This window comes from Podarcis liolepis, assembly GCF_965112155.1.
Source record: "Podarcis liolepis genome assembly, chromosome: 9".
In the NCBI taxonomy this organism is placed as follows: Eukaryota; Metazoa; Chordata; class Lepidosauria; order Squamata; family Lacertidae; genus Podarcis; species Podarcis liolepis.
The window spans coordinates 50,912,411-50,940,167 of record NC_139564.1 but is presented as its reverse complement, the minus strand read 5'-3'; the positions used below and the strand labels follow the sequence as shown (position 1 = coordinate 50,940,167).

General features: G+C 42.2%; 3 protein-coding genes across 18 annotated transcripts in view; 1 reads left to right on the top strand and 2 right to left on the bottom strand.

Annotated features, from left to right (window-relative positions):
- Positions 1-293, bottom strand: part of HELT (helt bHLH transcription factor) — a 130,572-nt gene extending 130,279 nt beyond the window's left edge. Inside the window, exon 1 of the mRNA XM_083460173.1 lies at positions 196-293. The gene's annotated coding sequence lies outside the window, so the exon portion shown is untranslated. The remainder of the gene's footprint in view (positions 1-195) is intronic.
- CENPU (centromere protein U) lies at positions 223-26,355 on the top strand. 15 transcript variants are annotated; one of them, XM_083459856.1, is made up of 14 exons: positions 223-488; positions 2,875-2,930; positions 3,751-3,802; positions 5,495-5,564; positions 6,057-6,183; positions 7,692-7,764; positions 8,851-8,982; positions 9,389-9,464; positions 16,515-16,638; positions 18,024-18,102; positions 21,558-21,605; positions 22,699-22,760; positions 23,998-24,154; positions 24,803-26,096. In XM_083459856.1, exons 2-14 carry the CDS (start codon positions 2,914-2,916, stop codon positions 24,923-24,925), a joined length of 1,140 nt encoding a protein of 379 aa, XP_083315982.1. In that variant the 5' UTR covers positions 223-488; positions 2,875-2,913; the 3' UTR covers positions 24,926-26,096. The 15 variants fall into 15 exon arrangements, 13 of the variants coding, with proteins under 13 accessions (XP_083315982.1, XP_083315991.1, XP_083315986.1 ...); XR_014515823.1 differs by lacking the exon at positions 223-488 and adding an exon at positions 790-2,110 and having other exon boundaries at positions 18,024-19,885; positions 21,332-21,605; positions 24,803-26,355; XM_083459857.1 differs by lacking the exon at positions 223-488 and adding an exon at positions 805-2,110.
- The window catches only part of PRIMPOL (primase and DNA directed polymerase), a 17,169-nt gene continuing 12,382 nt past the window's right edge, over positions 22,971-27,757 (bottom strand). Inside the window, exon 14 of one of the 2 annotated variants that reach the window (XM_083459994.1) lies at positions 22,971-26,166. In XM_083459994.1, the coding sequence (XP_083316120.1) occupies positions 25,864-26,166 (303 nt within the window). In that variant the 3' untranslated portion in view covers positions 22,971-25,863. The remainder of the gene's footprint in view (positions 26,167-27,757) is intronic. The other variant, XM_083459995.1, reaches the window with a different exon arrangement.

Sequence of the window (27,757 nt, the reverse complement as noted above, 5' to 3'; positions counted from 1 at the left end):
AGCCCTAGCTGCACTACTCCTAACCAGCCACTCCGTTCTGTCTTCTGGGTGTACAGTTTCGCACAGATGTTGTTGGCCCACAACTCCCTAGTCAACTGCCAGCGGTAACTGGGGTTGTAGCGCAGCAACATCTGGCAACCAAAGGTTGAAGAACGCCAGTAATGAACTGTATCTAGAAAAATAAGGGTTACCTACTCCCTTCCAACCACTAGATGGCGCTGCTCCTCTGTTCTCACAGCTACCAGCAGCTAACGCCGCTCGTCTTCTAAAGCTCTTAGCATACTCTTTCGCCTCTTAGCTCAGAGCCGGCGGACCAAACCAACTGCCGAGATAGAAATAGGGGCGCCCTCAAAAGCCTTGTTCCTTGTACGCTGAGGGAAGTGCTAATAGTTGCGTCTCCCCCCATTTCCGGGTGCTCGGTGGGACAGTTCCGGCGCGGCCATTTGAGTTTACAACGGCGGGAAAGAAACCGCCGAAGGGAGCTCGCGGTGAGTTCGCTTCTCTCGCGGCAGCTGTCGGGCCTGGCGACTGAGGGGGGTGCGCGCCACAGCCGAATAGTTCATCTCAAGAGGGCACTTTGGGCGGGGCGGGGGGGGGCGCTAGGTGCAGAGGCTCAGGGGCCCTAGTCAGGGAGGAGGAGCCGCGGGCTCGAGAGGAGTTATGAGGGGGCGTGGCCAGAAGGAGCGGGGCTTATCGGACGTTAAGGTAGAGCGCAACAGAGGGAGGGCGTGGCCCCAGGCTGCGTGCCGGGGGCGGGGCATGGCAGCCGTTGTTGCGCGCGGGTTGTCAAGGTGACACACCTGCCAACGGACACGCCGCGTGAACGTTGAGGCAAAGAAAAGAGTTCCGAGGGGCGGCTTGAATTCTCTGTAGCTCAGCGAGGGAGCTCTTGGGAGCGGCTCTGGCATTTTATTTTATTTTATTTTAGCTAGAAGCTAATCATAGAATCTTGAAAGGGACCCCGAAGGTCCTCTAGTCTAACCCCCTGCAATACAGGAATCTGAGCTAAAGCATCCATAACAGGTGGCCAACCAACCTTTGTTTAGAAACCGCCAAGGAAGGAGAGTCCACCACCTCTGGCGGGAGCCCACTGCTGAACAGCTCTTACTGTCAGAAAGTTTTTCCAAATGTTTAGTCGAAATCTCCTTTCTTGCAACTTGAAGCCATGGGTTCGAGTCCTACCCTCCAGAGCAGGAGAAAATAAGCATGCTCCCTCCTCCACGTGACAGCCCTTAAGATATTTAAAGATGGCTGTCATGTCTCCTCTCAGTCTCCTCTTTTCCAGACTAAACATATATTTCAAGCACTCCTCATAAGGCTTAGTTTCCAGACCTTTGATCATCTTGGTTGCCCTCCTCTACACACCTTCCAGCTTGTCAACATCCTTCTTAATTTGTGGTGTCCAAAATTGGACACAGTATTCCAAGTGCGGTCTAAGGCAGAATACTATTACTTCCCTTGATCTGGACACTATACTTCTGTTGATGCAGCCTAGAACAGCATTGGCTTTTTTTGTTGTTGCATCACACTGTTAACTTATGTTAAGCTTGTGGACCCCTAGATCCTTTTCACTTGTACTGCTAGTAAGCCAGGTGTCCCCCATCCTATATTTGTGCATGTGGTTCTTCCTGTCTTAAGTGCAGAACCTTATATTTGTCCCTATTGAAATTCATTTTGTTAGCTTGCGCCCAGTTCTCCAATCTCTTAAGGTCATTTTGAATTCTGATTCTGTCTTCTGTGGCATTAGCTACTCCTCCCGGTAGGGGTGCCATCTGCAAATTGGATGAGCATCCTCTCAATTCTTTTATCCAAGTCATTTATATAGACGTTAACAATGGGACCAGGACAGAACCCTGCAGCACCCCACTTTTCACTTTTTTCCAGGATAACGAGGAACCATTAATGAGTACTCTTTGGGTTCGGTCAGTCAACCAGCTACAAATCCACCTAACAGTTACCTCGTTCAACCCAAATTTTACCAGCTTCCTCGCAAGAATATAATAGGGAACTTTGTCAAAAGCCTTACTGAAATAAAGATACACTATGTTCACAGCATTTCCCTGATCCACCAAGTCTGTAATTCCATCAAAAAAAAGAAGAAAGAAATCAGGTTGGTCTGGCATGACTTATTTTTAAGAAACCCATGCTGGTTCTTAATAATCACAGCATCCTTTTCTAAATGCTCACAGACCGACTGTTGAATTAACTGTTCTAGGGTCTTCTCTGGGGTCTTCTCTGGTATCAATGTCAAGCTCGCTGGTTGGTAGTTACCTGGACCTTCCTTTCCCCCTTTTTGAAGATGGGGACATTTGCTCTCCTCCAGTCTGTAGGGACTGCACCTGTTCTCCAAGAATTCTCAAAAATAATAGACAAAGGCTCTGAAATTACATCCGCAAGCTCCTTTAGTACCCTTTGGAAGCAGCTCATCAGGCCCTGGAGATTTGAATTCATTTAAAGTAGCTAGGTGTTCCCTTACTACTTTTCCTATCATGGGCTGCAGCTCCCTCCTTACATCATTTGTAGTGCCAATCTTTGCTGGCTCAAGAGTTGAAGATAACCCGCTTTTAGTCTTAGCAGCCAAAAAAGAGAGAGAAAACACCTCTAGCTTTCTCGCCAGGTTGACTAGCTTGGGGGGCGGCTGGTTACTTTACATGCTTTAATCTTACATCCCTGTAAGACAGGCAGATAGCATTCCTGTATCTCTGTCGTCCACAAGGTGGAAGTAGGGAGGAATAGTGGGAAACAAACCAGACGCGATTTTGGTAGCCACACTTGTTCGTGGATTTACTCATCTTCATAAAAAGTGGAACGTGTATGTCTTATTGTTCCACCTGAATGTGATTATGAAGTGTGTGTTTTTTTTCCTCTTTTCAGAAGAAATAAATAGCAGTACAGACAAGACAAGAGCAAAATATGGAAAACGGTGTTCGGTTAGTAACTATGAAAAAAAGTATTTATAAGTTCATTTCCACTTTTCTCAACAAAATTTACATCAGTCTTGTCCTTGGCATTTTTTTAATAGATTAATTTGTCCTAAGCAAGTGTAAATCACAACATCTGTGCTGATAAAAGAGTGTATAGATTACAAGGGAGTGTTAGTCAGCTATAAGAATATGAAGGTGTGCATATAACTGAAGAACTTGCTTCTAGAAGTTGCTAGAATTTTGACCTATTATATGGAAATTACATTTTTTGCAAGATCATACTGGCTTCTTAATTGAAAGGAGTAATACAATAAATATCATCTGCCTGAGTCTATATGTCTACTGTTGAGGTAGGTGCTTTTCAAAAAAATACTATTTTACAGTAAGCAGAAATGACAGATCTGCTGTTAAATTTCTCTCAACAGACATAGCATCTAAGCCCCTCTGTGCCTTCCAGTTCTCATCTTCCACCATATCTTTTAACTTTCACAATGGCATTCCACAAAATAATAATTTCATTAATATGCAATACACATATGGACAGAATAGTGATGGAATGTGTTTGTATAAGGAACAGCAAAATAAATATACTGACTGATTGAACTCCAGAGATGTTCTGCAAGCACCTGAAATACTCAAGCTGTATAGGACTGAGCTTGTTCTGTACTTGAATGGGAGACTACCTAGGACTGTGTCAGTCTGTTTTAGGAAACTCACAGATACAAGTGCAATGAAGAGTTGATAAAGGTCCTGCTGAAAAAAAATCATAAATGTAAAATATAATATACCCCTTTATGGTAATGTTTCTTTCTCCCTATTTTGTTAGTAAAAAGATGCCAAAGAGAAAATCAAGGAGGGACTTCAGAAAGAAACTGGGAGTAAGTGGCACATATCTTTTTCATTCAAACACAAATGAGACATTTTCCACTTCTGTTTAGTTTTATTTGATTCACAGCCTTGAGATAATCCATACTGGAGTTCTATGGGGAATTTTGAACTGAAACTTTTTTAAAAAAGCCTTTCACTCTTCCAACTATAGAGGTGAAGAAGAAGAAGAAGAAGAGTTTGGATTTGATATCCCGCTTTATCACTACCCGAAGGAGTCTCAAAGCGGCTAACATTCTCCTTTCCCTTCCTCCCCCACAACAAACACTCTGTGAGGTGACACATGATATCCCAAGTGCTTAAAGAGCATGATGCAATACAGAATCATCCTCCGTTAGGGGCACTATAAGTATACAGAATATGTAAAATACATGTGTACAGAGAATGGGATAATGAATGGCTGACATTCAGAGGCATGGCATGACAAAAAATTGGTACAGTCACTGCTGCTCCTCTCCCCTTACCCTGAAAATCTGCTGCTTGCCACTTCTGGATTGGAGATAACACAGTATTGATTCCTCAAATGCACACAATGGTGCTGTTGCTGTCAAATCATAGAGAATTCCCCAGTACCAGAAAAAAATATACAGAATGGTTACATCCTGCTCACTCTCACACTGACACACACTACACAAATACAGGCCACAAACACACACACATCTCTCACACATACACACTCATACAGCTTGGCTGTGAGTCTTGGAAGAGTTGTTCCCTGCCTTGCAGGCCTTTTCCCACCTGGCCTGGGGGGGAGGGCCCTGACTGACTCCAGCTATGAAAGCTGAGGCTGCTGAAAAGACTCTTGGGCTGGACTATTGTTTAGGAAGTTTTGTTTGGCTGGGTGTTTCTGTTATTAATTTTAAAAAGGATCTTTATTTTAGATCTTAAGATATATGTGGAAATTGTTCAATTTGGTTGTGTACTTTTTGGCGTCTTATTTATTGTTTATGGCTAATTTTGTCTATGTAATTATGTATTTTTTTCATGTTGTAAGCTGCCTTGTGCATGGTTTTAACTTTGGAAAGCCAGCATACAAGTAAAATGCTGTATGTATATATGTATGTCATACACTACATATACACAGCTACACAAACATCTCTCTCTCTCTCTCTCTCTCTCTCTCTCTCTTACACAGACCACATATACAAGCAGACCACTCACATACTAGCATACCTTCCCTCACACACATTGCATACATTTCACCCTCTCTGACAGATCATACATACATACCTTGCCTGCCTGCCTCTCCCTCTCCCCCATCACACCACTATTCCTCTTTCTATGTCCAACTGTTTCTCTATCAGTCACACAAACAGCACATACAGATCCAGAAAATCCACTCCACAGATGAAATAAGTGTCTGTCATTCACACACACATAAACCCCTATCTATCTCACCCTACCCCAAAGGCCAATCCCTCCCCCCCCAAAAAAATACATACATAACCCCTGGTTTCTTGTCTTGTTTTGCTTTCTGTGGGTTTTTTATTATAGGAAATAGTATTTTGATAAAACATTTCTTTCTTGTTCTAATCCAGTATTTGAATTTGTTTGAATTCTATTTCTTACACTGAAAGAAATAAATCTCAATTTTCAGCTATTTGTTACAGATTCTGTTTTTTGAGGGTCCTCCCCAGGGATACCATGTCAAGTTGCACTTTCATTTTAAACTGCTTTCTCCTTAGGAACCAGATGTATCAGGTATTTTGAAAGTTCTCCAAACTGACCAAGCAGAGGAACCTGATGAATTATTTGGTTAGTGATCGCATTTTGCCTTTTTAAATTGACACTAATAGTTACAGAACATAAAATAGAATCTGCTTCAGCGGTGTAAGTTGTGCCCCAAATCCTGTAAACAGTTTCAGGGCTGAGGCATTAGAGTAGTCCAAAATTACAAGGAATTGAAGTGAGAAATATAAAAATATGTTCTCCTCACATGTAAACAAGCCCATGAGGAGAAATGAATGTGGTGTCAAGCCCACCTCTTCTGACACATTACTGTTCTGTTACTAGCCCTCCATGAGTTTTGAAGGTGAAGTTCTGAAATAGGAGGACTGTTAATTTAATAAAGTGGTTGTGCTGGAAGGGACAGTTGTCACTGATAGTGTGCCCTTGCTCTCCCTCATGTATATGTTTACATTCGAGGTGAACAAATGTCTGAATGCCCAAGACTGACCTGTGTTTTTATTGCTCACTACAAACAAGATGGTGCAGTTCATTAATGCTAGATTTGTCTGTGTTATCTAGGTGAACCTTCACAGGAACCTTTACATAGCACCGCTGTGTCTGCTTATGAGGAGGAAGATCAGTATTCAGATGGGTCAACAAGCAGTTCATCAGATTCTGAGCCAAAAAAGAAAGATACTAGAGGAAGGTACTACAGATGTAAATTTGAAAACATGTTTATCCTTGTAACACATCATGTACCCATTTCTCATTCACTCACACACCTGTTAGCTTGACTAAAATATGCTAGGCATACTAACATTGGCCATTCATTCAGCACACTACAGAACCCCCATCTAATTTTCAGGTGCCGTTTCATGCAATTGAGAAGATAGCATCCAAACCATGTGAAATGCTTGGATGGTTTGATTGTTCCTTTTTAAACTTTTAACTAAGGATATGGAGGAGTGAACACAAGCATGCTCCCTACTTTATATTCAAAATCTAGGGTGCGGAACTGCAGGCCAATCTGGTCTGTTAGGGGTCCACTTTCGCCCATGAGGCCATTATCCCCAAACCATGCCCACCAGCTGACATCACTGGTGATAAGCAGAGATTACATCCTGCTCAAAAGCGCTATGTGAAGCATCTTGTGTGCCACCTGCTTTCAGGAGTGCTTTTGGAACCCAGCACGAAGCAGGATCACACTCCAGTCGTACAAGCTGAAGAGAAGGGAGATCAATCCTCCTAAGCACTGGGCTTGGTGCACAAGAGAGCTTATTCCAGGTGTTTGCCAGCTTGCTGCTGTTGCCAGCAAACTTCAGCCTTGTTTCTCTCATGCCTGTCAATGGTGGAGAGGGGAGAAACAAGCTCAGAACTTCCCAAAGCACTAAACATGGGTTTAACAAATCCCCTTTGCTTAAAGGGGAGGCAGAGCAAAGCACTGTTTGAAATGAAAGGAGAGGAGTGAATGTTTCAGTGGGCACATTGCAAAGCCACAGATGGGGTTTTGATAGGTGGGCATCCCCATCCACTCTGCGAGGCCTATGATGCAAAGGATCTGGCCTGTGAAGCCAAAACGTTTCCCCACGTGTGTTCTAAACCAACTTGTATGTTTCAAAAATATGACTAGGAGTATTCCTAACTTTAAGGTCTAAACAGAATTATTATTTGAAATCAATACATTATGCAGCGAAAGTGTATAAATATACTGCATTATTTTTCTTTGGCTCTTTGTACTCTACTGTGTCATCAAGACTGAGCCTTTAGCTCTTGCAGTACCTTTCTGAGTGGCACATCTGTGACCCCTAGGAACACATTGTAAGAGATATTAGAGATTTGTAAGTTGTCTCAGTGAATTAAGCTTCAATTCCTATCAGCACATACTGTTGTGCAGTATCAGCTTCTTCAGCTCTTAACCACTATGCAACACGACACTATGCAACACAAGCCATATAGCTTTTTGAGTAACTCAGATGTACACAACAGTCGCATCCTTATTTTTTTTCTTGCATGCACACATCTACATACCATTCAATTCACATACCCATTTGATCCCCACTATATTCTTGCTGGCTCTTTGATTCTTACTGTCAGCATTGGACAAATCCTGTGTGCCAACAGTGAAACTTCTTAGCAAGAAAAGAAGTGACCTTTTGATTTTTAAAGCTACATGCCAGAATATAAAGTACTGCATTATTTTATATCTTTTTCTAGCAAGTGTCAGCATATCTTGAAATCAAGATCAGAGAGAGAAGTTTCTGAAGAGGAACCTGTGCAAGAGAATATGGTAAAGAAATGAAGTTAAGATTGTGTGACCTACTTTTACTTCAGGAAAACAGACAACAATATATTGAAAATTCCAATATATTTCCAATATATTGGAAATAAATAATTGGATCTCTATGTTTTAAATGTATATTATTACAACTGGGTAATTAATTCTCCAGATTTCAAGCAAGTATGATTTATTTACTACTAGCTGAAATCTCATGCTAGCTAAGATAATGAAGAATGAATATCGGTAATATTATCTTCACATGGCATGGCTCTTAAAGTCATGACTTGGCCTTAGAAATCATATACATATATATATATAAATTCCCTTGTATATTATAATTTCCCTTCTAGGAGCTGAAGCTCTTAAATGCATTTACCCCAATCTAGCAAATGCAGCTTTTGAGTGCTCAGAAAAGAAGATTAGCACAAGTATGATAGTTGAGGAATGGCAGACATACCAGGAATTGTATGTTTGGTGCACAAAGCATTGTATCTTTGCAGGCACATTATGTGTATAGGCTTTGCAGACTCTTGTTTTCTGTGTTGAGGTAATTGTCTGCATGTCTTCAGACCACAGAAATTATGAATGTTAGAAACTTATTTTAATGGAAGTTGACACTTAGGCTTTTAAATAGTGGTGCTCTTAGTCTAATATTTCTACAGTACAGCTCAGCTGCTTCCCATGTGCTCACTATAAACAGCTGCTTATATTGGTCCAGTTGTGATCACAGTTGTCATATATGGTAACAACTTGAGGCTGTTTTATTGAGGCTGCAAGTGCCTCATGGCTACCTGTTTTACAAAATTTTCGTGGTACCTTTATTGGATGTAACCTACTTTCATTTAGTTTTTAATTATGTTTGCTGTGGGAAAGCAAGGTAAATTGTGGCTCCCTGCAGCAAGTATTCATATGTTTCTCACAGACTGCAGAAAACATTGCAGATGCATGTTACATAAAGATTTATAACTGATGTTTCCATAATATGTAAAGCTGTTTTTATACTGGAGGGAAAGTTTGCATCCGTTCCTATAAAATAAAAGGCACTGCATTTGTATTCTCTTTAATCTGAGAATAATCACTTGACTTTTCATTTAGAGAGCCACAGAGTCTACATCCAGCACAGAGGACTATAGATTAACATCTCCGCTGCCAGTAAGATGCAGCTCTTCAGAATGCAGAATATCAGATAACATTCCAGATCTTGTGGAGGACTTGAATACTGATAAGGTTAACTATAAACTTTGCTATGCACCATAGCTGTGAGAAGCTTTGTCCTAAGACTGATGCCTTTTAGCACATATCTGGGTCTTGTTCTTTTTAAAAATGTGTTCAGAAAATATTAGTGAAGAAATACAGTGCTTCCTATATTTTAGTTTCCAGTATTTTTTTCACGGTGGTGCTTTCACTGGTGCAGTTTATGTGTGTGTAAATTAGTTAGGGGCTGTTGCAAATGGGCAAGTGTCCTCTTGGCACCATTTCCTTGTATTTCTTCAACATGCCTTTGTCAGAACTAGCCAGAAATACTAGTTGAAAGAGTGTGAGTTCAGACAAACTTCATAGCTGCTGCTCCTGCCTAATGTGATCATAAATTTCAAAATAAAAGCATTTAAATGTATGCATTTTTATTTGACAGATGCCTATTAGGAGTGCTGAATGCCACAAGAAGCAGAAAGAGGCTTGTTCACCACAGATGGAGACAGATTACTCAGGTGAGAAAGAGGTTGTGTGGTGTTGTTTTGCTTACAGTGGAGGGGATCCATGGATAGCTTGTCACTCACTCCACTGTACAGGAATTTTCAAATTAGGGCACTTAGCCTGATAGTGGTAGCTCAAGGTGGTATTCATGGTTCCCCACCAACTCGTAATTTCATCCCCACAACAACCTTGTGAGGTGGGTTTGGCTGTGAGTCACTGAGATCCTAGTCTGACGCTGTAGTGAAGTTAGGAAATTTCAATAGACAAACTTTGGTCAAGCTGAAGAAAAGCACTGTGGGAAGACCAAAGGCCAAAGGATTTATGGGAAATGTGTCCTTGTTACTTTAAGCTGCAGACTAGCTGTCTCTGGGAGTGTGAATGCTTATCTCAGCCATCTGCAGGAAGGAAAAACCTTTAGTTGATTAGTGGTGATTTAGCCCCTGGTTACTAAGTGTCTTCCCTGTGTAAATAAGGGTTATCAAGCCTCATTACAGGAGGAGGAGGATCTGGTGTGTGTCTGAGAAATTTGGGGAGGAAACTTTTGATCCCAAGGTCTTGAGAACAAACAAACCTCAGCTGTCACAACTGACCATTGATCCAACTGATCCAACTAGCTGACCGTTGGTAAATTTAAAATAAAACAAGAATTCTGATTAGTCTTGAGGTCTGATTCCACGTGGATAATATTCCACAGAATAAAAATCTTAGGAAAGGAGTTTGTGGGTGCAGCTATCCACCCTTCTGTCAGGTGCCATCATGCTGACAGTTGACTTGCTATATTTGTATGCGTGCCTTTGTGATGAAGATTCCTATTGTCTTCTTGAGATGCAGATTCAACCAAGGACTTTTCGAACTGCTCTAACCTTTCTTATGTTCTCGTTTTTGTAAGTACATTTAGCTAGCGATGCTTTACAATGTTGTTGTTTTTCTGTCTGAAACGCTATAAGAGATGTGCCTACTTTTAAGTATGTTTAATTTTGTTTTTTAAATAAATTTTAAAAAGAGGATTTCCTTGTTGTTCTGTGTGCCTTTCTGGGGAAGTCTGAATCCAAGCCTGACCATTTAGCCTTCTACTGAACCTGTGAATTCCTGCCTGTAATTTGCGGAACCTGTTGAATTTCTGCCTGCATTTTGTGGAAAACAATTGCAGGGTGGGGCAGCCAGTAACTGGGAAGAGTAACCTTCTCCCTTGGGTAATCTTCTGGCTATCCCCGGATACAAGGGAGTGGTGGCAGCATTTACTCTTTTGGTGTGTTTTGTCCTGTAAAAAGTATATGTTGTGGCACCACCTTCCCTCTTTTAGCCTGGTCCCACTGGATTGTAGGACAGGTGAGGAAGGGGCGTGTGACCCTAACATTACTACATGGTTGGCAGTTGGGTGGGATTGAACTTCCCTACAGAAAGGCACTTTGAGCACGTATCTCTTATAAGTTGCAGGCGTTTTATTTTTTTCTGATAGATAGTTAGGAATCATGGAAGGCGGAGTTCCCCATGAGAATACAATGCGAACAGTGAATGAATGGGGGCTTGGTGGAGAGAGTAGCTCCCTTCCTACTGCGGCAGAACTCCCCCAACAACCAATTTCTAAAGCAGACTCCTCCCCCTTGTTCTCGGAGCATTCCGAGGGAGAAGAGAATGCCAACCAATTAAGAACTTCTCTGAGGGGCGGGAGAGAGTCGTGCAACTCTCAGAGCGCAGTTGGCACGTCGTTTAACCAACAGCTATCGTGAAAGCTGTGATTGCCTCTACACGTCCTAGAGGAAGCTATCTTGTTTATGCAGAGCCGAGGGAAATGGAGTTTTCAGCCGGCAAAGCTGTCGAACGGGTGCCAGATCCCGTACAGGGAGGATTTCGGTGCCGGGAAAAATTTCCCAGAGTGGGCCAGTCCATCATTACTGACCCAAGAACCAGCCGGAAGGCGTATGAGTACCGAGACTTGCCACGACAAATGCGGGAAGCATCTGTGGAGGACGACAACCTGGAGCGTCCGTCCCGTGAAAGTCGCAGACCAGTGGGACGTTGTTTGCCTAGTCCAGTCCGGGTCTACTTGCCAGTAAGAGCTTGGGAAACCCGTGGGGCAGCGCGACGGTACAAGGAGGAGGTCGAACCTCACCCCCAACCCTCGCGTGGATACACAGAGGAGGGACTTCAGCGTCCGGATGGACAGGTGCCCCGTTATCGTTATGCCTCAAGGTATGACTGTAGCCCAGAACCGCGGGGAGCAATTCCAAGACAGGCTCCTCAAGGGTTTCCTTTGAGCAACTTTGACTTGCGTTTGTTTCCTACATACCAGCCCCCCACAGACATTTTTCGTTATTTAACTTTCTTTGAAGTGATCTGTCAGGATTTGGGGGTGCCCTTGAGAATGTACATGCCTATTTTGCGCTCCTTAATTTGTGGGGAGCTAGTTGAGCTGATGGCCCAACTCCCTTTGTCCCAGGCAAATGACTATGAGCGTTTTAAAAGGCTGGTGATGCAGAGGCCTGGGTTTCATGCTGAAAATTATAGACGAGCCTTCCGGAAGGTGGATAAATGCAGCCCCTCAGACAGTATTTCTGTGTATTCTTTGAAAATGGCTAAAAATTTTGAATTATGGCTTTTGGCTGAAGGCGTTGATACTTTTGAAGGACTAAGGCAATTGCTGTTAAAAGAACAATTTATGCAACAATTGCCCCCTGAGATTGCAAGCCTAGTTTCCAATCAGCATCCAGCTACTTTGGAGCAAGCGACCCAGCTCGCAGAATCGTTTAAATTGAAGCGGTCCCATCTGGCGAAAAGGGGACAGCCGGGAGGGAACAGACCAGCGGCGTCGGCTCCAGCCGGGAAATCTGCTCCCCCAGCTAAGGAACAAAGTAAAGCCACCTCCATGCCTACAAAAGACTCTTCCATAGCGGGGGGTGACCGTTCGAAACTTGCTCCTAGCTCGGGGCTGTGCTTTCATTGTAAAAAGCCTGGCCATGTGAAGGCAGCATGCCCTCAATTGAATGGTAAAAAGCCCCCAGCCTGGACATTGACTCCTGCAGTGCGTATGATTCAGCGACCGGCGGAGGACTGGGAGGCTGAGCAGCAAAGTTCAGGAGCTGGAGAAAACCTGGTCCTGGATGGGAGGGGTGGGGCAGTGTCTGATGCTAAGACTGCTGGAATCACTTCTAATGCTGTTACAGTGGGGCCAGTGAGTACAGGGGCAGGACCGAGGGTGCCACATGTTAACTGGGCTAATTTAAAATTTACAGCACCCATTGAGATCAACGGAATTGCTGTGAACTCTTTCCGAGACACGGGCTCTGATATCACCAGCGTGTCTAGAGATCTGGTTTTGCCCATACAGATGCAGCCTGACCCCTTGAAGATCAGCCCGTATGGCGTAGATGAGATTTTCCAACCTACCGCCATTGTTCCGGTGTCCTATAAAGGCTACACTGGAAATCAACTTGTTATAGTTCATGATCCTGAAGTGTGTAAAAGCCCTGTTCTGGTGGGAAATGATTTGGGATTTAAGGTTCACCCACAGCAAATATCAGTGAACTCTTTGTCAATTAAGGTCTTACCCACCCAGGCACAGGTGATGGAAAACTGGGGAATGACACCTCAAGGTTTGAGGGCTGAGGGAAGCCTTGGGATGGGTGGAGGTTTGGCGCCTGGTGCTACAATTCCCGCAACCACGGGGACTGCTAAGACTGCTGCTCCTGAGAACCCAGTTGGGGAAGAGAGTTGGCTTAATAAGTACCGCCACTCCTTGCATTCATTGGTCCAACTCAGCGTCTAACGCACCCCCCAGTGTTCACATTCATCAAATTGCTGTGCCTTCCTTTCGAGGCAAAAACTCTGATACTGTGACTGTACCAAATGACTTAGTTTTTGTCCCAGCTGATTCAGTCCAATTTTCGGAAAAGTAATTCTCGTGGTGGAAAATTAATCTTCCAATCTGCAGCCAGGATTTTAAGGGGGATCATTTTGTTCCAGTCCCTGAACCCCAAGTTTGTGCAAACCCTACTTTGGGGGAAAGTGTTTTGAAATCTACAGTTCCTTTCCAGCAGCTTGCAGCAAGCCCCCTTGGCTTGGAACGCAGAATGAGAAAGATGCAAGCGTGTCCTGTCAGCTGATAGCTGAGAGTCAAGAAGAGGAAGGGGGGCCACCTCCCCTAGCCAAACCCTTGTGGAGAGTTCTGAGACTCTTGCCATGACGGGGGTTCTCTGTTGTTTGAAGTAAAGCAGAGATTTGTCAGTTTCTCCTAGGTTGCCTAGAAGCTGCGGAAAGCCCTCCTTGCGAGACTGAGTCTGTCTTTTTTGTGTCTAAAAAAGAATTTTTCTATCCACAGCTCAAGGACTTTAAAGACCCAGTTGATATGTTTAATGTTTTTCAAAATATGTTTTGTAATGTAAGTGGTTTCGTTAAAAAGAGAATGAAATTGGTGGATCCTTTACAAAATTTTAGTCCTGGGAAACAGCATGGTTGTGCTATGAGTAAAATTGTTTTCAGGTCTGGTGGGATCATCAGCCTGCCCAACTCCTTTGTTCAAAATCTGCTGAAAACTTTGGTTGAGGTTTACCAAAGGAGCTCAGAGTTTGTGTCAAACCAGTCAGGTTTTGCCAAGCTCCTAGATAATCCTTTGTCCATGCTCAGAGGGAGATGGGAGGAGATTGAGTTAATTTTTCTCAATTCGTGGCCAGAACGCCTTAAGCATGTGCAGAGAGTTTTGGCACGATTGCGAGATGCAAACCTGACGGTTGAAGTGTCTAAATGTAAGTTTGCTCAAGGAGAAGTGATTTACTTGGGATTTACAGTGGGGTCGGGAAACATCAAATCCCTGGAAGCCAAAATCCAGTGTGTGCAGGAATGGCCCCAACCACAAACCAAGAAGGGTGTACAATCTTTTCTAGGATTGGTAAATTATTATCAGAGGTTTGTTAATCATTTTGCTACTCTAGCTACTCCCTTGACCAACCTGTGTAAGAAAGCTCTGCCAATCAAAGTGGATTGGACTGATGATTGTCAGCGAGCCTTTGAGTTGTTAAAACAGGCTCTTGTGAGTTCGCAGGTGATGCTACCCGCTGATAAGTGGCGTCCCTTTGTGGTGCAAACCGATGCCAGTCAAACAGGATTGGGAGGGGTTTTGCTCCAACAAGACAATGAGGGGAGTTGGCGACCGGTGGTGTATCTGAGCAAGAAATTGCTACCCCAGGAGCAAAATTATTCTACTGTCAAAAAGGAGTGTCTTGCTCTGGTCTGGGCTCTAACTAAACTCCGTCCCTATCTGTGGGGTAACACCTTTGAAGTCCAGACCGATCACTCCTCCCCCTTTCCTGGGTGGAAAGAGTAAAAAACTCTAACCAAAAACTGCTCAGGTGAAGCTTAACCTTACAGGATTATCAATTTAAGATCACTCACATTCCTGGAAAGGAGAATGTGGTTGCTGATACTCTGTCACGTATGTACCAGTCTGTAAAATGAATTGTTGACGTGTGAATGATATTCCACTCGAGTATTTCCAAACTGTGTAAATATTTTGTTTTGGTGAAATTTAGGGACTTAACCCTGTAATTTCATTTTAGAGGGCAGGGTGTAGTGAAGTTAGGAAATTTCAATAGACAAACTTTGGTCAAGCTGAAGAAAAGCACTGTGGGAAGACCAAAGGGCAAAGGATTTATGGGAAATGTGTCCTTGTTACCTTAAGCTGCAGACTAGCTGTCTCTGGGAGTGTGAATGCTTATCTCAGCCATCTGCAGGAAGGAAAAACCTCTACTTGATTAGTAGTGATTTAGCACCTGGTTACTAAGTGTAGTCCCGTGTGAACATGGGTTATCAAGCCTCATAACAGGAGAATGAGGACCTGGTGTGTCTGACAAATTTGGGGAGGAAACTTTTGATCCAAGGTCTTGAGAACCAACAAGCCTCAGCTGTCACAAGCTGAGTTATTATCCAATTAGCTGACCATTAATTAATTAATTAATCAAGAGTTCTGATTGGTTTTGAGGTCCTATTCCACGTGGGGTTTTACAGGAAAAAAATCCTAGGAAAGGGGTTTTGTGCCGCACCTCATCCGCCCTTCTGTCAGATACCATCATGCTGACAGTCAACTAGCTACATTCGTATATGTGTTCTTTGTGATGAAGATTCCTATTGTTTTCTTGAGATGCGGATTCAACCGAGGACTTTGTGAACTGCTCTAACCTTTCTTATGTTTTCATTTTGTAACCACATTTAGCTAGCGATGCTTTACAATGTTGTTGTTTTTCTGTCTAAAACGTTGTGAGAGATATGCCTACTTTTAAGTATGTTCAACCTTGTTTTTTAAATAAATTTTAAAGAAAAGAGGATTTCCTTGTTGTTCTGTGTGCCATTCTGGGGAAGTCTGAATCCAGAGCCTGACCATTTAGCCCCTACTGTACCAGTGAATTTCTGCCTGTAATTGCAGAACCTGTCGAATTGCTGCCTGTATTTTGTGGAAGCAATTTGCAGGGTGGGGCAGCCGGTAACTAGGAAGAGCAACCTTCTCTCTTGGGTTAATTTTCATGGCTATCCCAGGTTACAAGGGAGTGGTGGCTGCATCTACCCTTTTAATGTGTTTGGTCCTGTAAAAAGTATATATTGCGGCACCACCTTCCCTCTCTTAGCCTGGTCCCTCTGGATTGTAGGACAGGTGAGGAAGGGGCATGTGTCCGTAACATTACTACAAGGGGTAGTGGCAGGATGCTGTGCCCCTTAACATTACTACATGGTGGCAGCGTGTTGGGATTGAATTCCTAACTACTACAGACGCTCTAACTGCTATGCCACACTGGCTCATCATATTATCAGACCATTGCCTATTAGAAGGCCTAATGGTCACTATTTTGCCTGCCAATATATGAAACATTAAGTGTTAGCATTGTTTGTTAGTGCTACCGTGCAGTTCTGTCTTCAATTTCACAACTGAAAGACAATGTTTTATAATGCCATCGTTTATGGATTTTATTTCTTCTATTAAAAGTTGGTGCAATTCTGAGGCATTTTAAATCATAAATTTTGAGGGTTGGCTGAGACCTATAATCTCAAAAGCTGCTTCAAAAACACCATTTATTTAGATTCAGATGCTGAGCCAGATTTGATAAAGGTTTGGGGTTCCAAAGACATGAAAAAGGCTGCCAGCCGTGTCAAAGAAACTGATGTTATTCTGGATGCATTTGAGAAAATAACAGCAAAATACAAGTAAGTATCTTTATGACTAAGATTTAACTTGGTATATGACTTTAAGCTCATTGACTACACTGAAATTGGGCATTCTTAAGCCACAATACTTTGTGCTCTCTCTGTTACAGATTGGTTTGCTGCAGCTGTGCTGTTTAAACATAGTGAATGTTGTCATATGATTGTAACCAAAAGGCCAAGCCATATTTACTCTGTTATGAAATTATTTTTCCCTGATACTACTTCCTAGGAACTCTGCCCCTGCTCACTCAACTCGCCAAGCCCTTGCCATTCCCCTCCCCCCACATTACTACCCTAGGGCAACCCCCATAGTCGTGTTTCTTCCTCTGCAGCCTTCTTTGCACAAACACCCCATGCTGATATGTTACTGTATATCTCTTAAGATTAGTAGAATCTGAAGAGATACAGTAACCTTACAGCAGATTAAGAGCAGTAGAATCTTAAGCGCAAATTTGTCAGTTTAAGTTCAGTTGATGAATGTTGTACAAATGAGTAGTTGCTTGTTAATAAAATACATCTTATAAAGTACTACATTCAATCTGAGACATTTTGTCAAAGACAACACATGGTACCATGAATGAAATACATGATTGTGGGAAGATGCTGTGGAATATCTGAGGGCTTTGCATCCTCTGATGTTGTTTAAAGCAGCAGTTTCCCTCAGTGTCCCTCTGTGCTCACTCCCATGTCATGACTGCTGCTGTTGTGCAGCCCGCCTTCTCTTCTGTTCCTCTGCCCCATCCTGACTTCATGCAAATCCAGTATTGTGATGACGCACTACAAGTCCTCCAATGGGCGCTGTGCAATGGCAACCTTACATTTTTATGTATATAGGAAGAAAGAATACTAGAACAAAACAAATGGGTGCTTATCTAAAACAATTCCCAGCCCTCAAGTTTAAACCATAATGAGGATGAACTAACTACAGTGGTACCTCAGGTTAAGTACTTAATTCATTCTGGAGGTCCGTTCTTAACCTGAAACTGTTCTTAACCTGAAGCACCGCTTTAGCTAATGGGGCCTCCCGCTGCTGCCGCACCACCGGAGCACGATTTCTGTTCTCATCCTGAAGCAAAGTTCTTAACCTGAGGTAATATTTCTGGGTTAGCGGAGTCTGTAACCTGAAGTGTATGTAACCTGAAGCATATGTAACCTGAGGTACCACTGTAAATGTAATGCAACTAAATTAAGCTTTCAGTGTTTCAAGTTATAATTTCACATGTTATTCAGTAGGAGAAATTTAGATAGTTGATAGCATTATCCAATTTTTGTCCACTCGTATCAAGTTCAATACCTAGAATATGTTTTTCAATATACTGATCAGTTCAGCATTTTTCTTTAGGTTTGTTTAATATACTGATTTGTATGCATTCTTCCCTATTCAGACAAGGAGTGGAGCTGAAAATATGTAGGAAAGCTATTGATAGCTTTTCTATTGCATTCAGAGAGCAACTCACCAATAATGTAAGTACATTTGTTCCCTTATTTCTGCTGTTCAGATGTAAGTGCCATTGCTCATGTTGCCAAAACGTCACCATCCAGGCACAAGAGGGAGGTACTGGAGTTTGCAGAAGCATTACAAAAATAGGGGGGAACCCTCGGAAAGGGAAAGCCCGAAAACAGCCCGCCAATGATAAAATTTGCTTATTGGCTGTGGCATGCCAGCTAATGAAATGCTCTGCATGAATAAGGCTGACAAATGGAAATGAAGGTGCAGCGCTGCCAAAATGCAAACAGACTTGCATTTGTTAGACCGGTGAGAGAAATGAGGGGCTCAAATGGATGGGGTGGTGGAAGGGGGAAAGCCCTCTGCAAATTATCTGTTCAGACCTGTAGCAAGAGTGATCTGTTCTTCACAAGGAGGATAAGGGGATGGTTCACCATGTGGTTCTGAACAAATTGCACCTGAGAGAATGTGACCCTCATCAAAAAAAGGTTCCCTTCTACTGTTACACATACAAAGGCTTTGTATTATCTGACATGATTTTTCCTCTGCTGTTTTCCCAACTGCAGACTTTAAAACTTGCTTTTCAAATGACATATGTACTTCACAGAGAACATTTGAAAACTGAACTGAAACCTGTTGTATTATTTAATTCTCAAACTTGGAAATGATAGCATTAACAAAGTGCCCACAGCAAAATTAAAATAATACTTATTATGAAAAATGTTTGTGGCAATTAATGATTTAACATTTTTAAAGGACTCCAGCCATGTTTCTCAAATCGAAGACGTATTGTAAAACAACCAGGAAGGAAAGGTGAAGGGTGGGATAAATCTTTTAAATAAAACATTGAATCATATTTTCCCCAGTTGAGCACTGATCCTTTAAGATTCTTGGCTTAGGATAATAAATACAAATTCAGAACTATGAAAACTAAGTAACTTTCCACAAATTACGGAATCTTTGTAACTTACCTGCTTAGGCCCTAATGTTGGACTGAGCCAAGACAGTGTCCCAAACAGTTGGCATTCACCTGGGATTCTGGCATGGACTTACTCATGGACTTACAAGTTGTAGGAGCTGCATCCTAGTTGGCTACAGCAGGATAGTGTAGCTAGAGCCTTGGAAAGAGCAGAAAAAGGAGAAGGAATCAAAAAGTAATGATCACAGTTTTGGTTGTCTCTCATATGAGTAACCACGCCTTTTGAGCTTCCCTTGTTGACTCTATGTTATAGTTAGCCAGCTCCTGCCTTCTAGCCAGCCATCTTGATCCCAAAGCTGCAACAGACATATGCTAAAGGGAGAAATCTGGAAATCACAGAACTCTAAAAAAGTTGTTGTTGTTGTTGTTTAGTTGTTTAATCGTGTCCGACTCTTTGTGACCCCATGGAACAGAGCACGCTAGGCACTCCTGTCTTCCACTGCCTCCCGCAGTTTGGTCAAACTCATGCTGGTAGCTTCGAGAACACTGTCCAGCCATCTCGTCCTCTGTCGTCCCCTTCTCCTTGTGCCCTCAATCTTTCCCAACATCAGGGTCTTTTCCAGGGAGTCTTCTCTTCTCATAAGGTGGCCAAAGTATTGGAGCCTCAGTTTCAGGATCTGTCCTTCCAGTGAGCACTCAGGGCTGATTTCCTTAAGAATGGATAGGTTTGATCTTCTTGCAGTCCATGGGACTCTCAAGAGTCTCTTCCAGCACCATAATTCAAAAGCATCAATTCTTTGGCGATGGTCCATAAAGCCTTCTTTATGGTCCAGCTCTCACTTCCATACACCACTACTGGGAAAACCATAGCTTTAACTACCGTATTTTTCGCTCTATAACACGCACCTGACCATAACACGCACGTAGTTTTTAGAGGAGGAAAACAAGAAAAAAATATTCTAAACAAAACAGTGGATGTATGATTTTTGTGGTTCATGCTGTGGCCACAGACATGTGATCTGACGGTGAGTTTGGGGTAGCCCAATGCAAAAATCCTGAGGATCCATGTGGGTCCATGCTTTGTAACCACGTTTTTGCGCCATTGCGGCCCCATGAAACAGTGGGTGCGTGTGTGTTTTTTGTGCAGGCTGTAGCCATGGACATGCTATGTGATCTGATGGTGAATTTTGGGTGACCCAGTGCAAAAATCCTGAGGATCCATGTGGATCCGTGCTTTGTAACCACGTTTTAAGTGGGGAGGGAAGGAAAAGCACTCAAGGGACAAGGAGCACGCGTGGGGTGGGTGGAGAAGGATGCTGCTAATAATGCAGGAGAGGCTCCTCTCCGGCTTTGCTCCTTTAGAACAAGCAGGCTCTGCGTCTCTCCCTCCTCCCCAGCAAGGAAACCACGATAGTAACCACTCTGAGACAAATCAATAAAAAGTGTGACCAACACTCTCCCCCAACAAGCACAGTGAGGTCAAAACACACACGCAGAGAGAGAGAGAGAGAACTGGCCCTAAAGTTGCAGGGCGCTGGAAGTCGCAGGGGCGCTGGGGGAGTGAATGGGAAGCAAGAGAAGGAGAAGATCCCTCACACACACACAGACACACACACAGAGTGTCAATTCTAAAGTCGCAGGGGCGCTGGGAGAGTGAATGGGAAGCAAGAGGAAAAGGAGCCCTCACACACACAGACACACAGAGTGTGGATTCTAACGTCGGAGGGAGAGTGAAGGGGAAGCAAGAGGAAAAGGAGCCCTCACACACACACAGACACACAGAGTGTGGATTCTAACGTCGGAGGGAGAGTGAAGGGGAAGCAAGAGGAAAAGGAGCCCTCACACACACACAGACACACAGAGTGTGGCTTCTAATATCGGAGGGAGAGTGAAGGGGAAGCAAGGGGAGAAGGAGCCCTCACACACACACAGACACACAGAGTGTGGATTCTAAAGTCGCAGGGGCGCTGGGAGAGTGAAGGGGAAGCAGCAGGAGGAGAACGATAGCTCAAGCACACACACACACAGCCCCTACAGTGGCTAATCCAAAATCGGACAGCAAAAAACTGCAGGCAGGGACAGAGAGCAGGGGTTGTTTTAAAGCAGCCAACTCCCGCTCTGCTTCTCTCCCTCCTTCCCGGCTCCGCTAGCTGACAGGAGCCGCTTACACCCGCTTTGCTGTTTCAAAGCGAGCCACGGACTGCTCACGACTGCAGCAGATTCCCCCGCCATCTGTAGGCATTCGCTCCATAACACGCACAGACATTTCCCCTTACTTTCTAGGAGGAAAAATCTGCGTGTTATGGAGCGAAATTTACGGTATACAGACCTTTGCTGACATGGTGATGTCAGAGACCTCAACTTTAAAAAAAACCTATCAGCTTACTTGTAATTGGATATCTACTTCCAGAAACCCCGTGGCTAGAAAATGTGAAACCAATGAATTGCAACCCTTACAGTGACACATAAAAGCTGTGTCATAATAAAACAACTGAATAAAAGAGTAAATTAAGAAGCTATGCTGTATTACTAAAACCTGCACATTTTCATTAGGTTGCAGGTGCTGAGGAACTTAGAACAACAAAATTGAAAAATGCAAAGGTAAACAATTTCATGAATCTTCATTAATTGTATGGGTTCTGTCTAACTACAGAAGTGAGTATGCATGTTGGATTAGGACATTTCAGTGAATTAAGAGCTGGAGTTCGCAGTGTGCCCTGTGAATTTCACCAGAGGGAGAAGCTCTCCTTCCAATGATGATTAAATCCAACTGCTGTGGCAAGAATTTATGTCCTCGTCTTGATTTTGGCCCTGAGACATGCTAGTTTTAGAGGTGTGCTGCTTTGAAGCCCACGTTTTTCACCCATGATTGCTTTGGAGTGGGAAGGCTAGATTTCTGCTTCCGAGGTGGCTGTTAGAGGGAGAATAGTTGGAATCATGAGACAGGACACCAGAGGGCATGTTGTCTCTGTGGCTAATTGTATTGACACCGGATCAGGTGTAGTGCTTGTGTACTACCATCTGCAACTGGACATTCCCCAGGATAAGAAGCAAATCTGCATTCAGTACTCATTGCTGGAGCCAGTTTGTGAAAGGCGTGTGTGTCTTAGAACAAAATGCATAGCTTTCATACAACTCCTGGCTCTCTTCCTGCCATTTTGGATGTTCAGGAGCATTATATTCACTATTTTATGTGATAAAGAACCCAAATAGATTGGTATGCCTTATATGAGAAAATGAATTTATTACAATTGTTTTGTTCTCTTGCTATAGCTTTTCTAAAAGCAGACATTAGTTTTGGTGGACAATTTTTTAAAAATAAAACCACTGGCATTGTATTCATATTGGCAGGTATTGATTTTATACAATGAATGTTCTGTCTTCTTATACCAATTAATCAATTGGATTTCCTTTCAGTAAACATCACTTGTCCCCCTGTACATTAATTGTATTTATTTATTCTGTCACTCATTTATTCTGTCACTTTATACTTTGTAGAGTGCAGGTGTACAAATGATTAAGGACTGACTGAAGTGATATCCAATGTTATATGCTGAGTAGGTCCACTGAAATCAATGGGCATGTTAGTTAAGTTCATTGATTTCAGTGGGTCTGCTCAAAGTATGACTTAGCTGGATATCACCCTTTGTATGTTTGGCTTTTCAGTCTTAAAATATATTTATTGTCATTACAGATGGTGAGAGCAACAAATAAGAAAAGGCAGCGTTTGACAGAGGTCAAAGGAGAACTACTTAAGTATGTTCTCATCAGTTAAAATGTTTCATGAAATAACTTGAAATACATTTTAGATTTAAGTTTTAGACATAGTCCAGAACTCTTCTTATATTATTAAAGTCTTAAATGCTTTCTTATGATATACCTCTCATAAGCTCATTTGTGTATGCTTTTTATATTCTGTAGTATTTTGTTTTATCATGAATCATAAATTCCACTTGTTTTTTGCAATTATCAATGTTGACAGAGAATAATTTTATTGTTAGAGCACTGTTCTCTTCTTTGTTAACATGCATTTCTAAACACCGAGAAGCTTCATAAACACAATTTGTGACAACCTGTTTTCAAGGTGTTTTTTTTAAAAAGATGATTCTTATGGTCTCTGTGGAGTCACATGTGGGTTTTGTGCAAAGCAACGTTTTGGAAAGTTCTAGAGCCTCCTCTCAAATGAGTGGAAGCAAGTGCCTTCCTGCCCAGATCTTTTTCAACTGACAGCTAAGCAGCAGTGTTGGATACATGTTATTCAGTCAACTCTAAACCTTTTTCCTTAGCTTTTTGCTAGAAGTTTGTTGTCTTAGTAGTTACAACTTACACATATGTTAGTCCATTGTTGCTGATAATTTGTCACTGAGGCCCTCATGGATTTGAACTGTTTCAAGGTGTGTTGCTAACAGACTTCTGCTAGGTAACCAACTAGCCTATGCTGTGCCATCATTAGTCACTATGCTTTAGATCTTAGAGCCAGGAAATCTTTGCGGGAACAATCCTGCAGGACTGTGTCCTCCAGGGAGGCCAGCTTGGTAAACTTCCATTTCTGCATGTACACACATAGCATGAAGGAAGTCAGGTTGCTTACTTTAAACTGATGTTCTTTGAGTGGTCTTCTGTACAGTCACACATCTCTTTCTTGCTGTAGGCTCTTAAAAGCTCATCTTGAGCTAGATGGAAAAGCACTGACGCACGCAAATAGAGTGGGCTCTGCACCTTTGAAGGGAAGGACAAGTTCCAGCTCCCATTCTATTGTATTTATTACTTTCTGTTTAAGGCACTAAGGTAGCCTCAGCAGAAGGGCTGTTTAGAAGTTCTATCAATCAGTAATCTTTGGCTCAGGAGCTTCTTTAAAACATTGTTCTGTGGAAGTGAAGAACCCATGTGTGACTGAGCAGAAGATCACTTGAATGTTAGCTACAGTTAACTATTTTTTAGCAGAACCAAGTAGCTCATCAAGGCACAACGCTTACACATTTGTGTTTTGCAGAACTGAACCACAGCTAAAGAAACTGGAAAGAGAATATGCTGAACTAAAGGGAGAACTATCCACTCTCAGGAATGCAGTTCAGTTGGTGACTGATTTAAAGGATCTTAAACAAAAATATGTCAATGTCAGAAAGGAAAACCCACAAGAAAAAACAGTAGTAAGTATATGTTTAATAGTTTGATGCCATGTGCAGTATTTCATTACTTAGGTAGAGCAATCTTAATTGTTGCTGCTGTTGTTTTGGGCAGCTGGGTGGGTGGGATAACCCATGGCAGAGAAACCACCCAAACCCTGTTGTGCTCATTCTGAAAGGGCTTATTGTGGTGGTAACATTTAACCTCCCCCCTGCCCCAAATTCTGTGCTGCTCCAGCCTTTTCTTTTGTAGTTCCCTCCCATCCAGTGGGAGGGAAAATTTGGTATACCAGCTCCAGGGGTAGTGTATTCAATCATCTCTCAGCAGTCCCAGTGGCATGCCGAGGGAAAGAAGGGGTTTGGATCCAGCAGATCCAAAGGCACCTGATCCACCCTTGGTGCTATTACTTTTTGGGCCTACAAAAGTGACAGTGCCCACCTAGAGGGAGATCCAGTATATCCTATGGCCCCTGGAATGCCCTGCCAGGCTACCACCTGATTTGACAAACCTGCTTCTGAATAGTCCCCAAACTACAGTGAGTGGTTAGTGTTGATCTGGGTACAACTGCATGGGTGAGTGGGGCTGTGACTGGATTATTTCACAAAGTGTTTTAATACTGCCTTTCTTAGAAACATTGTGTGTCCCCCCCCCCCTGTTTTCTTCTTTCATAGTATGGTGCCTCCAGCCTTCCTGCACTCCTGGTGGAATCACGAAGAATTTTAGGAGCCGAAAGCCACGTTCGCCGTATCAACTCAAAATTACAACAGGTTTTAGATTCACAAACGGAGGACTAGACATATATACATATAATTTACACTTTACTGCCTAACGAATACCCTGCCATATTTTAAATACAACTACACAGCAGAGACCCATTGAAATTAATGAACATTACTAAGTTATGTCAATTAATTTCACTACGCCTAATTGGAGTAAAACACAGTTGAATGCCACCCCACTGACACTTCTAATAGAACTGTAGTTGAAGCAGGAAATTGGAAGATTAATCCTTTTTTGAAGAGATTTTTCTCAAGTGGCTGAACTATTCATACTTTTAGTGTTGCTATCTGAACTCAGCATAAAAAGCAATAAATGCTTTTTTAAATTGCCAGTTAAGTTGGAGGCAAATAGGAAGTAGTGGAATAGGACAGAAAACTGAATATAAACAAGATAAACCTTGATAGTTTTTTATGGCAAAGTGACCTCACTGCTTGCTGTCAAGCCCTAAGAACATCTGAACAGCAGCATGTTGGCTACCTGTGGCCCACGGGGTAGTATAATTTACATTAAGCTACTTTGTTTTCTATCACTAACATAATTAAAACATACCAAAGAAAAACATTCTAAAATGAAGCAGGTGGCTTGTCCCCTCTTCTGCCAATCTCACACTCTGTGCGAAACAGTTAATATATGTGTAGTTGGACATGTATGTGAATTACACAAATCACTTTCTACACTATAATTTTATTAATTTGACTATTTAGCTGTACTAATCCATTTCTAGAATTAAGAGAGAGCATATTTCAGTAACTGGCATCTTGGTGGTTCTAAGTTGTTTCAGCCCTGTAAGGGGTACTAATGTTTTTTGGTGTTTGAACTCTTGGGACTAGCTAGCTGAAACCATGATTTCTCAAGTAAAAGCACATTGCTGGCTAGCTTGTCTGGCTATTGCCAACATAACTACCCTAGTGAATGCTTTTTATTCAGCCATACCTAATTTATTAAAGTAGAGTTACTTTTTTGTTTCATCTCCTTTGTGTTTTCTTGAAACCTCTATTAGGAGTTCATCAGGTATTTCATCTGTACTCCAAGGCTGAAATGTTTCAGCAGCTTCAGCTAGTTCTATATCCTCAGCAGCTTCCAAAAAGCAGATGTCATTTTCATTATCTCCTGTGATACTTGAGCTTTTCTTGGTGTTCAGCTCTCTATTTTCATGTGTTGTCGTTAAAGATTTTCTTTCTGTAAGGTTGTGGTATGTGTTTGCTTTTTCCTCAATATTTCCATTTTCATCCATTATATACACATATTCTTCATCCTTTTAAAGTAAACAAGTGATTTCAAAAGAAATAGTTATTTGAGGATTATAACTTTTAACCAGGTTTTAAAATATTTATATATTTCATACAACCAGATACAAGTTTTTTATTGATTACTTGCCTTCTAAACCATTGTCTTAAGGCAGTTTACAAATAATTAAAAACAGTTAAGCATGAAAAACAAAAAATGAATTTAAAACATTGTTTTCAGAAAGTGCAGACAGTGGGTGCCTGTTGTATTGTGAAAGAAATGTTATTCCAAAGAACAGGGCCCCACTAACAACTCTGCTCCGAATTATTGTGGAATGGGCTTCTGAGATCTCTGAAACTTGCAGGAAAAACTCTCCCTCAGATGGCAGCAATCTACTGGGTGAATCTAAGGGACAGGGCAGTCTCACAAGTAACCTGGTCCTGAGCTGTTATAGGGCCTTAAGTCATGCACCAATCAAAGTTGGTGATTTTTATAAATTCAGTAGAGCACCATGTGCTCCAATGAGTATTCATATACAGTAGCTGCAAACACTCTTAAACTACTGCCTGGCTTTGGTGTTTAGAGGCATAAGCCAATAACTGTCTGCAGCTGCCCAACATAATATATCATGGCTGTTGAAGACGCTTTCCTTCAGTAGGAAAGAGCTAAGCCTCAGTGGGAGACTTTCTAACAAGTTGGTCTTTTAAAGATCCTGAATGCACAAAGCTAAGAGGCCACACATGTAAGTTCACTTGCAAATTAGTTACCAGATAGAAATTTCGCATCATCTAACATCATCACTATTTTTCACTTGAGATGTTTCACATTCAACTTGAGTGTTCACAGATTAAATGATGTCACATATGTGCAGCAGCTCAGAGGCCTACTTTTTGTTAAGATAGTTAATCTATATGTTCAAAAGTTGTCATGAAGAGGTGGTTGCCACCAGTGCTTTTTTCTGGGGGGACGCAGGTGTATGCATACCCCTAAACATTTTGTGAATCTAAGTTTGGCCTCATGGAGGGGCAGTATTTCAATATGAGTAGGAAAATGAAAGTACCCCTAAACATTTTTTTAGAAAAAAGCCACCAATTCAAGTGGAAAGGGTGCTATTCCACATGGTCAAAGAGCTGTAGTGTAGCTCAGATATATTTTCAAAGTGGTAGATGAAAAGCTAGGAATTCCTTTATTAGGAGGTTAATAGAGGGCACTCTTGCGATTTCTGTCCCAGCAACATGACCCTATATTGCACATTTAGTCATCTGTTATTGCTGGTAAGAAAAAAGTTAAGACACACAACTCTGCTCAGACTTTACTAATTAGACAACAATATTTTTGCACCATACAGTGGTACCTTTGTTTAAGAGCAGCTTGGTTTTTTAACAACTTGGATTAAGAATGCTGCAAACCCGGAAGTAGGTGTTTTGGTTTGTGAACTTTGCCTTGGAAGCAGAACATGTTCCGCTTCCTGTTGAGTGTGTTCCATTTGTAAATTGAGTCCCCCGCTGCTATGGGAAAGCACACCTTTGTTTAAGAATGCTTTGGTTTAAGAACTGACTTCCGGAACGGATTAAGTTCGTAAACCAAGGTACCACTGTACTTTCTAACCTAGCTCATGA

What these genes read in the sequence shown, in the direction of transcription:
- CENPU (XM_083459861.1), top strand. An exon ending in AACCTGTGCAAGAGAATATG is followed by an intron (nt 7,765 to 8,850) that starts GTAAAGAAATGA and finishes CTTTTCATTTAG; the next exon opens with AGAGCCACAGAGTCTACATC. An exon ending in AGGACTTGAATACTGATAAG is followed by an intron (nt 8,983 to 9,388) that starts GTTAACTATAAA and finishes TTTATTTGACAG; the next exon opens with ATGCCTATTAGGAGTGCTGA.